Here is a 16684-nt window from a genome sequence, read left to right on the forward strand (position 1 = left end):
AGTTGACCGGAGCCAAGACAAGGTGCTCGCCCTCAGTACACTCACATGGTATGTTTTGATGCACACTGTGCACGGACACCATATCCCTACAATCTATTAAGCTTTGCTATATTGCTCTAACCATGGAGCCATCTGACCCAGGCCAGGAGGAAACATCACGTTTGCTAGGATGCTCTGCCAGAGCCTGGCTCCCATCGGCATCCTGACAGTTTTACACACGATTCCCATCCCAGGTACTTATGGAGATGTTTTTGGACACAGAACTTGTATCTAGAGACGAGACATTAGGACAAAGGAAAGCACACAGGGACAGCTGTCACAGCTGACAAGGCCAGAGAGACAACCAAAGCATCACTCGTACCTGGAGGAGAGGAAAGCCTCTCCTGCCAGTCCTCCAACAAAAATGGTTAGAGCTGTATTCCATTGGGCTGAGGCTGGGACTAAAGGGCTCCTGGTAAGCACAGTGAGAAGCCTGGGAGGAGACTCCCAAGGACAAGCCATTTCCTTCAGAACAGGAAGCTCTCAGTGTGGAGGCATCTTAAGGAGCCTTTCTCCCCAGGAGGCCTGTGCATGTTGGGCCCAAGTCCTCAAAATAAGCCTACAGGGTCAGGGGGTGTGATGGCCGCTGTATGACTGCTGGGGAAACTGAGGCGCAGAGTGCCTGAGGAACAACTGGCGTGAAAGTGTACACATAAGGGTAGGAGGCCTCCTTTCCCTGTCTGTGAGGCTCTGATGGACTGACACTGGGGATCAAAGAGCCCTTACTAAAGCCTGCACAGGAGGCTTTGACTCCAGGAACCTAGGAACACAACAGATTCTGAGTCCTGGCTAGCAGTGAGGGTCTTGCACACTGACCAGAAAAGAGGCAAGGTGGGCAGGAAAGAGCCAGGAAGAGGTGATCAGGACAGAAAGCAGTAGTCTCCCATATCCCACATCCACAAATCCCACCACATCTGACCCCAAGCAATTGAGAACTAGGGCACCAGAGCCATAGGAGAGCTTACAGCGGTGTCCCACGAGGCAGGTGGGCACCACTGTAAGCAATCTCCAGGCGGGAGCCACCCCAACATCAGTGGGAAGTAGAGAGTAAGGGGCCACTCCAAGCAGAGAAGGAAGAGCTCAGCGTAGCCTGGCCTGGCCAGCCCCGGCAGGGTCTAGTGGCCACAGGATACCCTACTCATATCAGAAATGGGCTTGCCCAAGTTTCCTCTTTTGACAGTGATTTTCCAGGATGAGATGACAGATGAAGAGAACATGTGAACACTATTTGGAGGTGACCTCAATCTCAGATTTTCCAGCTTCTCCACGACCAGCCGTCTGCTCCCTTTGCTCTTCCACAGCCCAGCCGGTGCTGACAATGGCTTTGGTGAGAGAGAATGTGAAGCGTTTCCCCTTGAGGCTTTGAGCTTACATGAATCACTACAAGAGGGATGCAGGCCAAACCTCCGAGTTACTCAGAGGGCTCAGCCACCCTCGGGAGGGAGGCGTCTGAGCACATGGACACCATCAAAGGCCCTGGATGGAACAGCAGGACACGGCTGTGCCAGAGTACAAGGCCAGACAGACTCAGGCTTGGGGGCAGCACAGAGCGGTGCTGCTCCTCTCCAAGACCCTACAGAGAAGCAGGAAAGCGCTAACACACCTACTCCAAGGGCTGGTTCCCATTTTCATGTATATTTTTCTTAACTGTTTAGCTTCTCTATTGTGGATACAAATTACTTCCATCTCAAAAAACAAAACAAAACAAAACAAACAAACAAACCCAAAGCTTTTTTTAAAAGAAGAGAGTGCAGCCAGGTATGGTGCATACCTTTAATTCCAACACTCTGGAGGCAGAGGCAGGTGAATCTCTGAGTTTGAGGCCAGCCTGGTCTACAGAGCAAGTTCCAGGACAGCCAAAGAGGAAAATCCCTGTTAAAAAAACAAACAAACAAACAAACAAAAAAACCCAAAACCTAAGAAACAACTAGCGTGCAGGTGTGACCCTTCAGCCGCAGCAGCAACAGTGCGCGTTTCTGGAGCATTTCTGCCGGGCATCACAGACGCCTCACGGCTAGACCAGGGACGGGAGGGCAGGGCCTGGCCCAGGCTGGCAGCTGCTCCTGGAGGCTAAGGAAAGATAAACCTCCATGTTGGGTCTAGTGGCACATAGCTATAATCCTAGTATGCAGAGACAGAAGGACCTCTATGAGTTCAAGGCAAGTGTGATCTACAGAGCAAGTGCCAGGCCAGCCAAGACTACATAAAAGTCTAAAAAACAAAACAAATAATAAAAGCTAAATATTCAAGAAATGATCAAACACTGGAACACTCACGCAATACAAACTGGAGCCCAGGTGAGGTGGACCAAGTGGGGGTCCCTGCTCTACTGGACCACTACACTGCCCCATGAGCAGTAGGCCCTGGAGTCACTCACTGAAGCTTAAGCACCTGCAAAAACAACCACAAGAGAACTTGGAGGAATAGCTCAGCAGCCAAGATCATGTACTGCTCTTACAGAAAACTCAAGTTCAGTCCCCAGAATTCACACTGGGTGGCTCACAACATCCTGGAACTCCAACTCCACAGATGCAATGCCCTCTTCTGGCACGTGTGGGCACTGCACCAACGTACACATACCCACACACAGATATACACATATACACATTATTGAAAATGAACATCAGCCGGGCGTGGTAACACATGCCTTTAATTCCAGCAGTCAGGAGGTAGAGACAAGTAGATCTCTGTGACCTTGACACTAGCTTGGCCTACATAGCAAGTTCCAGGCCAGCCAAGGCTACATAGTAAGAACCTAGTCCCAAAACAAACAAGCAAGCAAGCAAACAAATAAATACAAATAAAAAACTTTAAAACAAAACAAACAAACAAAAGCCCAGACACTCAGTTGGCCACTACAAAGCCACAATGGACTCTTCAATGAAGAAGTGGCCTGTAGCTCTCAAAAGAAGTAAGCTTGGTCCTCGGAGCCTGAGGGCTACCCATAAATACCCAAGCACAGCAGGTCCATAGCCAGCCTGTGAAGATGACAGAAACAGAAACCCCTAGGGCAGAGAACAGCAAACAGAATCACAGAGTCCCCGTCCATTGGCACCGGACTCCAGCCATCCACAGACACCTGCCACCCTGCTCTGCCCGACATTCAGTGGTCCAGGTGGGTATTCTCACTAAGTGTGGCACAACCTGTTGGCATCCCAACTGCTGCTACAGACCCCTTCCAGACCCATTAGTACTAACCAGTCACCAGCCCAGGGTGCAGAGGGTGAAGGCCAAGACTGTGTGAGCAGGGTATGTGGGGCAGACACGAAGGAAATCCCCTGAGGGGGAGGGGCAGGACAGCCGGGGGCAGCCAGACCTGCCCAGGAGGACCAGGGCCTTTGATCAGAGTTGGCCCCTGTGCCAGCTGCTGGGGAGGCCACAGGCATGGGGTGTGTGCTGTGAGCAGCCTGCGAGTGAACTAGAGCTACAAGCTGGCCTCCCGGGCTGTGGAGGGACTTCAAAGGACATGGCCAGGGGGCGCCGGGCAGCCCCAGCCTCTCCCAGAGCCCTGTTCTGATCGCCAGTAAAACTACCTTCTAATAATTAATGTCTGACATCAAAGGCAGGAACCGCCAGGCTCTGTGAACATCCCGGGCCTCAGCGAGGACCTGCCTGTATTTTATCCTGTCTCTTTCTTCTGAGTCTTTATTTAAATCCAAAAACCACACACAGGCAAAACATTAATGGGAAACTTGGAAACTCTTTTTGATTACTAAAGTGTACCTTTGAAGTTCCCCAAAAAAGTTCTGTTTTGTTCCCGTCCCCCTCCCCCCAAGACTGAGTAGGGACACAAAGCAGATGCATGTGGCCAGCCAGCCCTCTGGGTGTGGGGCTGCTGGTGACAAGAAGCACAAGGGGGTGGGTGGGGGGGACACGACACACGTTCCACAATCAATCAGCTGCCCAGGCTCCCAGATCAAAGGCTGGAGGAGCAGGAGCACAAGCAGAGCATGCGCACCCTCCGTGGAACAAGCCCCGCTGGCTGGGGGCCTGGGTTCAGTTCTTAGGGCTATGCTAGGATCCTGACACAGGGACAGTGACTGCTTGCCTGGCAAGCTGACCAGACTGGCTGCTCTGACTGCTACACCCATATATAGTACAGGAAATGGAATTCAAGTTGGCATGGAGGGAGCAAGAGGCTGAAACTGGCACCTTCAGGGTAGGAGAAAGACACCGCTGCCCTGCCCCTTAAACAGTGATGGCTAAGGCCCTGGAACCAGCTATCCCCAACCACATGGATCTGCTTTCAATCTGACTATGGACCCAGGAACTTCATACTAGCCAAACATCACAGGGCAGAAGTCAGCAGGGTTCCTAAAGGAGAAGGCAGGGGCTTCTACCTTCTCTATTCCAGGGTGCTCCACAAGACAGTTTTGGGGTTCAGGGCCAGGAGCAAATAGAGAATCAAGACACTAAAAAGGTACAGAAGAGTGATCACTCACCCACTATGAACACAGGTAAGTAGCCTTCCCCCTCGGGTGTGAAGACAGGGTGAGAACCCCAAGCAGAAGTGTCTAGGTGTGAGCTAGTCAGGTTGGCACCAGCACTATGACCTGCCACTGGCCACCGACAGTGTCAGACCCACAGTGGTGGGCTCAATGCACCTTGCCCTGTATTCTAACACACAGTATCATACCCTCAGCCCCAACATTATGAACTGTCCTCAGAGTCGCTAGGTGAAGGGCCCTAACAAGGTCTGCAGGGCCCTCTGCATGATGGCAACCAGAACCAAGGCATCATACCACACAGCTCCACAGTCATGTGCACAGGAGCTAAGCAGGTGAGATCTGGGCTAAGCAGGGTATACAGGGAGACCGTGCCTCAATACACACTGTCCACCTTCGCAGCACACACAGCAAACAAGATGGGAAGCAAGTATTAGCGATAAAGACTCTGAGAAAGGCTCAGCATTAGATGAAGTACTTTCCAAGAATAGGAAAGGTTTGGTTTTTGTTTTTGTTTTTAAAATAAAGCTTTATGAGGCCAGGAATGGTGGTGCACACCTTTAATCCCAGCACTTGAGAGGCAGAAGCAGGAAGACTTCTGTGAGTTCGAGGCCAGCCTGGTCTACAGAGAGTATCCAGGACAGCCAGGGCTACACAGAGAAACCCTGTCTCAAAAAGGTCAAAATAAAAAAAAATAAAGCTTCATAGACAGGAAAATCACCAAGTGTGAAAAAGTCACCATCACCCAAGTTACAAGGAGGACCCGTCAGGATCCTAACGCGCCAGCAGGAGATCGGGAAAGGAAGGCAGGTACTACAGCTAGGCCTGCCTTACCTGGCACGTATGCTGGCCCAGTCCTGGGTCAACGGGGCTGTTATCACTTCCTTCCCATGTCCAATACTCCTTTGGTCTCCAGTCTGTACCAGGGCTGTCCATGGCCTTATCTGCTCCCTCCAAAGTCCATAGGTGCCTCGACCACTTCCATACAGGATGCTGAGGCTTAAACAGCCTAGTTATGGACTCTACATATGGTGAGAAGATGCATGCAGACAGAGTCCAGGGCAGGGACAGCCAGGACAAGTCAGCCAAAGGCTCAGAGAGCCCATCAGAGGTAGGGCCTGCAGAAGCCAAGCCATGATGCCATAGGGTGAGTGCCAGGACAGCAGCTAGGGCTACACAGAGAAACCTTGTCTGGTCCCTCCCCCAATTAAATACATTCTTGATCCCCAGCTTGTCCCAGGCTGGATAAAGAGGGAGGGAGGAAGGAAGAAAGGAAGAAAGGGAGGGAGGGAGGGAGGGAGGGAGGGCGGGCAAGTGAGCACAGCTATCTGTCTGTTTTCCCCCATGACTACAAAAGCAAAGGTCAGAAATCAACTGTTAGTTAACTTACATGTGGCCAAAATGAAACATATCACTGGCAACTGGCCCTGAAAGCAGGAATAGCTTCTCCCAAATTTACCCAAAATCTCAAATACAAGGGCTGAAGAAGAGAGCACTCACAGGCCCTCCATCAATGCAGAAAACCTGCCTACAGACCTCAATGCTTATATCTGAAGATAAAAAAAATTTAGAAATCTCAGGACTAAAGGCCTTAGCCTAATAAAGTGAGTTTACAGTGAAGCTACAGAGTGTTCCTCTAAGGCTGAGGCAAGGCCTCCACTACGAATGCCACGACTCAAAGAACACTAGAGACTCAGAGACAAGTCAGGTCTGACATTGAAAAAAGAAGCTTACGATGGTCACAGAGACCCCAACAGAAATGCAGACAGACTCCCTGGAAGTCTGCCATCTGTGACTGCGTAGCAGGAACCCTGATACTACTCCACACAGTACAAAAGTAACCTCAAGTGTCCACGCCCTACATTAGAGGACAGAAGACGACACATGCATAGAGGAACATGACAAGCCCACAGCGAGGAGACACAGCATAACTGACTCCCCCGAAGCAGACAGAGACTCCGCAGCTTCACACAGCAGAGCTTCATGTAGTGTCCAACAGCAGTCTCTCAGAACTTGGCTAACATCCTGAGAACTATTTGAAAGGACAAAGTCCTTGAAGAGACATGTCACTTTTGGCAAAGAGGTAAGGAGAGACTCCTCTGGCAGCCATTCCAACATCAGCCTCATCAGCAGGGAGCCACTGGAAGGAGCCCAGCCCCACAGACTGGATGCTGCTGGGACAGAGCAAGAGAAAGCTGTGTAGCTAAAGACAGTGCTGCAAAACCGGCTTGAACCAAGCACTGAGGAGAAACCCAGGATATTCTACCTCATACTCTAAACATAGAACAAAAATTAATTCATGGAGTCAAAGGAAATCAAAGCCAGAAGACATCACCTGATCACTCGGAAAGCACAAGACCAGGAAGATTCCACAGGTCCACTAGGCTTCCTGTGCAATAAGGGACGCATGCCAGCATCACAGTCACAATGACTCAACTGAGACAACCCAACACGCCAGGTGCTCTACAGTGGCTGAATCTACTGGACAAAGGCAGAGCTCAAGTGCCAAGAACTCAAGGAGGGGCGTGCCCAACCCCATACCCAAGACAAAGTCAAGAACTCAAGGAGGGGCGTGCCCAACCCCATACCCAAGACAAAGTCAAGAACTCAAGGAGGGGCGTGCCCAACCCCATACCCAAGACAAAGTCAAGAACTCAAGGAGGGGCGTGCCCAACCCCAATACCCAAAGACAAGGTCAAGAACTCAAGGAGGGGCGTGCCCAACCCCATACCCAAGACAAAGTCAAGAACTCAAGGAGGGGCATGCCCAACCCCATACCCAAGACAAAGTCAAGAACTCAAGGAGGGGCGTGCCCAACCCCAACACCCAAAGACAAAGTCAAGAACTCAAGGAGGGGCGTGCCCAACCCCATACACAAGACAAAGTCAAGAACTCAAGGAGGGGCGTGCCCAACCCCAATACCCAAAGACAAAGTCAAGAACTCAAGGAGGGGCGTGCCCAACCCCAATACCCAAAGACAAAGTACTATAAAACAACTCTTGAGCTCTCAGCCGTCGGCAATGCTCACTGCTTTGGGACAGTACTCAGGTTTGATTGCCAGCACCCATATCAAATGGCTTACAACCATCTACACCACCAGCTCCAGAGAATCCAATGCTCTCTCTGGCCTCCAAGGGTACTTACACTCAAGTACATGTGTACACACACACACACACACTAAACTACAGCTTTAACACATTCTCATTCCCTCTCATCTCACTGGCGATTGTCAGATGCAGCAACAGCACAGGCACCGAGGAGCCATGAGGCTTCAGGCTGCTATGACCCGTGTCAGTCTGCACAGCAGTACTGGGATCCAAAGGTGTGCAGGGCAGGAGGGAGATGAACAATGAAGAAGGTCAAGCTTCAGACAGTACATTAGTAAACCTGGGATAGAGAGACCTGGCCCTAAAAACAGAGAACACTGGAGGAGGCCTGGCCTGGTGGCACTGGATAGATGAGAGAAAAGTGTTACAAGTTCAAGGTCATTCTGGCTACATTCTCAAAGCATGTATCTCAAAAAAGAAAAACAAGGGGGCTAAGGAGATGCCTCAATGGTTACCAAACTCGCTCAACAAGCATGAGGATGGGATCTCAGGTCCCCAAAACCCACTTCAAGCCAGGTGGTGGTGGCCTTTAATGCCTTTAATCCCAGCATTTGAAAGGCAGAGGCAGGACAGCCTGGTCTACAAAGTGAGTTCCAAGGCTACACAGAGTTACTCTGTCTTGAGGGGCAGGAAGAGCCAGGTGTGCACGACAGCCCACCTATAATTCCAGCCTCCAAAGGCAGAGACAGGGGATCCCCAGAGCAACCTAGTTGACAAAATTAGCCACATGGGTGAACTCTGATTTGATTGAGAGACCATGCCTCAATGACTAAGGTAAAAGTTGACCGAGGGTGACCCCTGACATCAGCCTCAGGCTTCCATATGCCCGTGTTCACATGTGCATCACATTCCCATACCCACACAATGCACACATGTGCCTACATACTTGTAAAACATGAATATATACATGCACACACACGAAAATGTTAAAATAGCTAGGTGTGGTGGCAATGCCATTAATCCCAGTTCTCAGGAGGCAGAGACTGGGAGACAGATCTCTATGAGTGAAGTGGCCAGCTGCATCTCCAGAGCCAATTCCATATTAGCCAAGGCTGCATAATGATACCTTGTCTTTAAAACAAAAATAGTAATAATTTTTAACATTTAAGGAAAATAAATAAATAATCCTCCTTTCTTTAAGACACCAAGCTCAAGGCTCCAGGCCATGGTCACCTTATAGCCTGCCCCAGAGCTAACTTCAGGCAAGGTGCTGGCCAGAGAAAGACCCTCTCCATCCAGCCCTAGGCCAGAAACCACAGGTCCTACTGACCGAAGTCCTGCTTGGCTGGACTCTGGAAGACTGGGGCTCTTCCCAGGAACAAGCTCATGAAGAAGAGCTGACACTCCAGGAACGTTCCATGTTTCCTGAGAAAATCCTCAGTCAAGTCATTCATATGGGGGCAAGCAAATGCCTCACCTGGAACCCAGCAATGTATGCAGATGAGAACACCCATGGCACCCAACAGGACCCACACGGTGTCCTCCTGCTGACTAGGGCCATCAGCCAGGCAGGGAAGGCAGGGGAACCAGACACTGACATGACAGGAACATCCTCCTCCAACCCTGATGCAAAGGCAGTCTTCTTCCCGCTGGGGTGCCACCGAGGGCTGGGAAAAGGTGCTCGCTCACGAGGCCACACCCTGGCCCATCAACTGACCACAGAGGGATCCAAACCAAAAGTACCTTTCTATGCTTTGAGTGGTGGCAGGAATAAGCCATTACCAGGACGACAGGATGAGAATCAAAGACAAACAGGGTGACACCAACAACTGCAGCTCAAAGACAGATACAGAACTAAGACAAAGAGCTGCGCCCAGGCGGTGCACATCTTCTATTCTAGCACTCAGGAGAAGGAATCAGACAGATCTCTGTGTGTTCAAAGCCAGCCTGGACTACACAATAAGAGCCTGTCTCAAACAAACAAACAAACAAACAAACAAAAAACAAAAACAGAACAAAAAACCCAGGGAAAAAATAAAGAGCTACTGTGTAAACTGCTTAAATGGGTGTGCACCGCAATGGGAACACAGCAACAGGTGCATAGTGACGGGAAAGAGTAACACCGCATGGGGCACACTGTACCAGGGACCACTGGGTGGGCCATTTCCTGAGGGCACAGGAACACCAGCTGCTCCCTCCTCCCAACCAAGATGAGCAGCAGCGTTTCTCACACCCAAGCCATCCCTACAACTCAAGTCCCCCACTTACCCACAGACAAACTCACTGCCATGCTTACACATCTCCATCTAGGCCTCAAACCCACTGCCCAGCAACAAGACAACAGGAAGGCTGCCTTGGCATGGGACAATCAATGCTGAAAACCACTGTCACACTGTCACAACCTCCCAACCAGGCACGAGGTAGACAGCTGCTGTTGTCAGTCTCCCTATGGGAGCAGGCCAGGCTGGAAACCCCATGTAGACTATTCTAGGTAGCACAAACATGCTGGTGGTCACCTGGGACATTCATATTCCTACACACTTAAAACAGGAAGCTCAGACAGAACAAGTCTTTTCCCAGGAGGTGCCCACCACCTGTGGGCATCATAGTCAGCAAGGCCAGAATTAGTCTTGGTCCCTAGGACTCAGTATATGCCTTACCGGTTCAGGCTCCTGCTGGGGCTCCTCACCAGGCTTTGACTTCTTGGGCTTAGAAGGGCCCCCAGGGCCAGAGAAAGACTTGGCTGACTTGGCTGAAGGTGATGTTAGAGGTCTCAAGGATACAGACGGGCCACCCAGCCGCTGGCCCCCACCAGAGAAGGGAACAAATGGGGCAGATGCAGATTCCTTTGTGCTTTGCTTCATTTGATCATCTGCTGGTTTGGGGCCACCTTCAAGGCTGGTCCCTGAGGCACTGGCATCACCCTGATGGTTTAGGTCTCCCCTGCTGAGCTCCCCAGAGTTCAAAGGAAGCAACGGGCTACTGGCTGTCTGGTCGGCTGACAGGGAGGAGACTGGACTTCCCGGGGCCTTGCTCCTGGTGGCTATGCACTCCTGTTTGCCGGTGGTGTCACACTGCTTTATGACAAACCTGGGGAGAGCAGAAGGGTGAGTCTAACACTACAGACTGACCCTTCCCTCCTTCAGGGTCCCTTCTTAAATCCATGTCTTCTCTCTACAGAGGAGAAATAAGAAATTGGCTGGAAGGAGTGGTCCCTGAAGGCACAGTCACCAGTCACTGTGAGGGTAGTACTACCTACATTCCCAACCCCAGGTACCTTTTCCACATCCCTGCCCGACAACCAACTCCAGGCTCTCCCACTCAGTCTCTGAAGTACTAAGATTACAGACATGTGCCACCCCCACTCCCCCTTGAACTAAACAGATCCAAAGGCCTAGAGACTCTGATGTCCCTACCTGATGGTGGCACTACCACCTGTCAGGCCCAGTGACTGAAGCGTTGTGTTCTGCAAGGCAGCTCTACCAGTCACCTGCAGAGAAACAAAGGACAGGTAGGCCTTGCCTGGGTCTTCAAGCCTGGAACAACTCCTTCTACCTACTGAGCCCTGGTTGGTAAAATCTCCCAAGCCAAGGCCTACCAGGGATCCTCTTTCCACACATCTCAGCTGCCCCTAAAACCTAAACATCCCGTATTCTGTGAGGACAAGTATGCAACTGGTCTGCAGCTGGTGAGGACCTGCTAACCATCTGTCTCCTGACCTCATCGGGTCACCTCGGCTGTGCATTCAGCCCACTCTGCTAGACTAAGAGACTAAGGATGCCCAGAAACCAGGAATCCTATGCTCAGCCTCTAGCTATGCTCAGGGACAGGAGACTGAGGATCTCCTGAGAACAAGGAGGGCCATACTCCCATAACTCCCTGAGCACAGGCTCCAGAGTCACCACTGGCCAGCACCTGCACTGTGCCTCCCCAGTACCGGTGCCTCTTTCTACATTCTTAGAACTGTCACAACTCCAAGTTGCCACATTCCAGTCATCCTTGGGGCCCTCTAGAACAATGGGCAAGAGGCAGCAGGCAACTTGAGCCTGAGGGCTCCAGACACCAGGGTCCAGACAGCTAGGTCCCTGCATCAGGCTCTTCTAAGTACCACACAGGTGTCTAGCAGGCCACAGAGAGACCACCCTGTCAGATAGATCGAAAGCAAGATGGTGGCACCCACTCTTCTGTAAGAGCCCCCAGATCAGAATGCATTGTCTCATGGGCTCTTCTGTCCTGTCCTGTGCAGGGTGACAAAATCTTCTCAGTATACTATCTGTGGTCACACAACTGTGCTACCATCTCCAGCCTCAGCTACTTCAAAGCCTCACCCACTAGACCAAACCTGGGCCTCTGAGGAACTACCCTCAAGGGCAGACAGTCATATACAGCCGGAGACCTGGAATATGTAGCCAAGCAGGCTGATCAGGCCAGGGTCCCTGTGGTCCTGTGGTCCTGTGGTCCATCTCATCACAGGAAGAATGTGGTCAGAGCAGCTTCCTACAGCCCCTCAAGGCTCCTCATGGCCCCTCACAGCCTTGAGTTGAAGAATCTCAAATGGGGATAACAGAGAAAGTCCTGTCCCACCCCAGGGCCTTCCTGGGGACCTGCAGAAACAGCATGCCTCTACCTAAGCCAGGACAAGGCACTGGGCCAGGGAAGAAACAAAAAGCCCCTGTGAGGTCAAGGGACCCGGGCTAGGAGGGTCCTCGTGGCGGCGGCGGGCGGGGCTGGCGGGCCAGCACAGCCTCACTGCCGGCTTTGCCTGCGCCACGCGGCACTCAGTTTTGAAAAAGATCAAAACACAGAGCAAAGCAAATATTTACTAAAATGAAACCACTTTTGTGACTCTCCAGCTTTGAGAGAAGCTGAAAAAACAAACAGGGCACTGAGGGAGGTTTCAGGAGCAGCCCGGGCGGCCGTGGTCGGCTTCCAGTGGAGCCGGCTGTTCCGCTTTCTTCCACAGAACACATAATGCTTTCAGGAGTTGGAGCTCCTGCCATTGCTTTGAAGACTCAAGGCAGTGAAGTTTCCAGGTTGGAAAGTGGGCTGGGCTGCTGAAGTGTAGGAGAGGAGTCTGGCGGCCAACACCTACCTCATCCCTCATGTATACACAGACAGGGGTCCTCTCACCCAGTTGCTGCAGACGCTCCCTGGAAAGAAAAGAAAGAAAACATGAGGAGCCACCACAGAGGACAGCAGGGTCCCCAGGGCCTCTAGCCCAACACCATGAAAATGCCAGGGATCCAGGCTCAGGACCCCAGCTTTCCTGATTCCCCCTGAACTCCATCACCATCAAAAGGAGGCAATCGAGGAGCACGGAGCCCCAGAAAGGGCCTCAGACATCAGACATGGCCAGGGACTCCTCCTACCCACTTCAGCCAGAAGGCCACCACATGGCAGAGACCCGAAGGGGATAAGCAGCCCTATCCCTGCGCTGCACATTGCCAACATCACCTCAAGCAGTCTGGGCATCCCGGGTCTAGCCCTTTATCTTGAACTGCCTCTAGAGCTGACACCCAAGCCCAGCTCAGGACTTGAACCCATTCAGCAGACTCTAAGCAGCCTAGGCTCTCAAGGCCATAAGCACTGCCACAAGCTGTTCTCTTGCCCAGACCTAAGGTGGGCAGCAAGTCTGAGGGAGGGTAGCACTCTCCTAGAAGGGGAAACACATCAGTTCTTGACCCGCAGACAGCTTCAAGAAATGGCCTACAACCTGTACTTGACCCAGTGCCCCCAAAGGACAGTGTCCCTTTTGTGCCTAGACACAGAGAGGGAGTAGTGCCCTCTCGGGAAGCATAACCAGATGTGCACAGGGTTAGCTTTCTAAGGTGACATGAGGGCTGGTCTCCCCATGCTGACGGCACTCAGATCCACTGAGGCAGAAAGCAGGAAAGGGACGGAAAGCCCCACAGACAGATGCAAACACGGGGGTACCTCTGCTCCCCACTGTCTACTTTCCATCATTCTCACCCACTTTTCAATGTCCCTAAGGGCTAAGCATTTGTCCCTCTGCACACAGAAGCCCCAAGGAGCACACAATGGGCACTGGTAGACACAAGCACAGTAAGTCGCACAGTGACACCTCCCCCCACCTGACACACAAATAGCTTACTTCTGCTGACGTATGAGGTGACTAATGGGGGCCAGAGGACTGGTGGACCTTGACCATTTCCTCTGCTGGTGGACTGAGTGGAAGTTAGTTCCCTAACACAGAGACCCCATCTCAGACCTTAGTGAACACATGCTCAGGTCAGCTGTTCTCCAGGAGATCAAGAGCTGGGCCCGTGGACAAGGACTAGGCAAAGGAGAAGCCCCAGCCAGGCCTTGCGATCATTATGGCCCAGACAGAAAAGCAGGGCAGGGCAGGACCTGAGTGGTGGCCAGGAGTCAGGATCTGAGGAATAGGTAAGTGTTGAGCTTGGACAGGGCAGGCCAGGGAGAGCTAGAAGCCAGTACTCAAGGGTCACTTAGACATGAGGCATGCACCATATCAACCCCAAGTACTCAAAGGACCTTTGGGGCGCACATGGGTAAGGGTCCCCAGGAGGGAGCCTGACACTGGTGACATGAAGGAAGACTGTTAGAGAAGGGCTGAGTGTGAGCCACGGACAGTTCAGGAGCTGATGGGCACATGTGTCCAAGTCCACCATCAGACCTGTCGCCTGTGTGCACAGCACATTTCCTTTGGTACTCTGTGCCTTTGCCGTTGTGTGTTCCCCACTTCTGGAGTACATTCCTGACAGAGCCCAGCACTCCAGCTTCACCTGCATGACAGGCCTCTGGCTCTGTGGGTGAGGTCCACAGCTGATATACTCTCCACACAAGGCCAGGCAGAACCATAGAGCGCCATTCACACAAGTCACTGTGCAACCGTGAACTGGAAGTGCCCTGACTGACCCAAGAAGATAGGCCAGGGAAGATGGGTACAGTCTGGGAAGGAGGACACAAACACTGAGAGGCTTTGCCTCCCAGAGAACAGACATGTAACACACTTCTACAAGAAGGCCAGGCCACCTGACCCAGGGCTGCCTGAACTAACACAAGGGAAAGGCCAATGCAGTGCCCTGTCTACAAGCCCTTACAATACGGACAGAGCCTGACATCAAATTATTAGACAGTGGCCAGCTTTGATGTGCAGCTTCTCCAGAGCAAGCAGGCGGATCAAATTCCCTCATGCAGCATCTGAGAGGAACAGTGTATAAACATGCCATGTGGCCACAGGCCCAGGAAGGGGCAGCCAAAATAGCTTCCAGATCTGCCACCCCTGCCTAGCAAGCAGAACTGCCAGTCCTAGTGCTGGGACTCAAGGCCTCATGTACCAGTTGGACACTGTCATACCCACACAGACCTCTCAGAGTACTCCTTACCCCCAGGCAAGACTGAGCCACAGGACATCAAGCTCCAGAAAAGAGAAATGCACCACCAAGAGGTGGTTAATGGCTTCTATGGAGTCTGCTCACCCACAGGAGAGATGACACCAGGAACAAGAGAAAGTGTGTCAGTGGTATCAAGCCAGGTCTGCAAGACCAGCAAGGCTTCCCTGTGGGAGTCGGTGTGGCTGAGCAGGGTACAGATGTCACCACTGTCCCTCAAATGCATGCCTCATTCACCACAAAGCTCCCCATCCCTTAGGGGTGGGTAGTCTGGACATTTGGGGCTTCCCTGTGAGGACAGGGGCACCGTACACTGAGGACAAGCACTGTCTACGGCCTTTGTATATGTCACCTGTTAAGACTTGACACACAGGACTGGACTAACACAAGTGTTGCCAAGAAAAGCCTGGTACTACCGTGTTCCCAAAGAGACAATGACCCATACAGGCAAGACCAACAAAAACACCAGATCTGTGACTAGAGGCAGTCTGGCTTTTCATGATTTAGGTGCCCTCTGAGGATGAAATCATGTCCCGAGAGGACTAGGAGCCAGTGCCCACTGTTTGGTGACAATGGAGTCCCATGTGTCCATGTTCTGTTTAAAGGGAACAAAGAAGCCCAGACAACTGAGCCTACACAAGTCCAAGGAAGGAAGCCTCCGGGTTGACATGACAGTTACAGCCAGGAACTGAGCTGGAACCACTGGATATACAAAGCGACCCTGAGTGTGGCCGAAGGTTTGACCTCAGCCCCCAGGAGTGCTATCCTCACCCACAGTCTTCTCTATGACCTATAATACTCTGCGAACCCCAGGAATTACCCAGCTCTCCTGAGGATTGCAGCTAGCCAGAGTTAGGAATGGCAGAGAAAGGGCTTTGGGCATGTAGCAACCAGGTGGGACACAGGGGCAGGTGCAGAGGAAGAGGACCCATTCAAGAAAGGGGCACATCTTACGACTGGCCAAATGGAGCCAGTAGGGCTAGGAGTGACCAGAGTGCACAGCTGGCACCTCTGAAGGCAAGTCCCTTCTGCAATGAGTTCATGAACCAGACATCTTACAAAAGAAAACAAGAAAAAGAAAGAACCCACACTGTTCCCAAACAGACTTCAAAGAGCAGCCTGGGGGCAAAGACCTGAACCCTGGGGTGTCCCAAAGCCCAAAGGGTATTCATGCCCTCCCAGTTCCTCACACCCCATTTCATCTCTGTGTTACTCAATACTTCTGGTGGCCACTTGCCTGAGGTAGCCTGCTGGACTGGCCCTACTGACTGACTACACACACATGTGGGCTGTGTGGATGGCCGCAGGATCTCCGGACATGTGGTAAATTCTGACTCATAGCAGGAGGCGTTGGTAACACTACAAAGCTCCAGGGTCCCTGTCTCTCTCTACACATTCTTAATCTCCATTTCTATAGCCTTTGGACACTGGTATTTCCATTTGGGTCTTGCTTAACCACTGAAGAGATCTTCTATCATATGACCATAAAGAGCCTAAGTCCAGCCATCAGAGTTTGGGACCACGGGGCAGCTCAAAGTCAGCAGCCCCAGCTACTTTCCTGCTACCAGAGAAGTAGACAGAAGGCCTAGCCAGTCCCTGAGGCAACTAGAGATGGCCCAATCTCCAAATGTGACTCTCCCATTTCAAAATATTCAGGCATGGTCTGGAGAGGTGGCTCAGCAGTTAAGTGCACCTGTCACTTTTGCAGAGGACCCAGCTTTGGTTTCCGGCACTCACCTGCTGGTTCACACACACCTGTTAGCTCCAGTTCAAGGGAGCT

The 16684-nt window shown here is 51.8% G+C and overlaps 1 protein-coding gene across 8 annotated transcripts in view; it reads right to left on the bottom strand.

Moving 5' to 3' along the window:
- Nucleotides 1-16684, bottom strand: part of Aspscr1 (ASPSCR1 tether for SLC2A4, UBX domain containing) — a 35031-nt gene that overhangs the window by 8638 nt on the left and 9709 nt on the right. For 7 of the 8 annotated variants that reach the window (XM_076935307.1, XM_034507137.2, XM_076935313.1 and 4 more), the window contains 3 exons: nucleotides 12624-12681; nucleotides 10948-11021; nucleotides 10192-10621 (listed from right to left, as the gene is read on the bottom strand). In XM_076935307.1, coding sequence (XP_076791422.1) covers nucleotides 10192-10621; nucleotides 10948-11021; nucleotides 12624-12681 — 562 coding nt within the window. Of the gene's footprint in view, nucleotides 1-10191; nucleotides 10622-10947; nucleotides 11022-11927; nucleotides 12271-12623; nucleotides 12682-16684 lie in introns of those variants that run through there. The other variant, XM_076935312.1, reaches the window with a different exon arrangement.

Source organism: Arvicanthis niloticus, chromosome 6, assembly GCF_011762505.2.
Source record: "Arvicanthis niloticus isolate mArvNil1 chromosome 6, mArvNil1.pat.X, whole genome shotgun sequence".
In the NCBI taxonomy this organism is placed as follows: Eukaryota; Metazoa; Chordata; class Mammalia; order Rodentia; family Muridae; genus Arvicanthis; species Arvicanthis niloticus.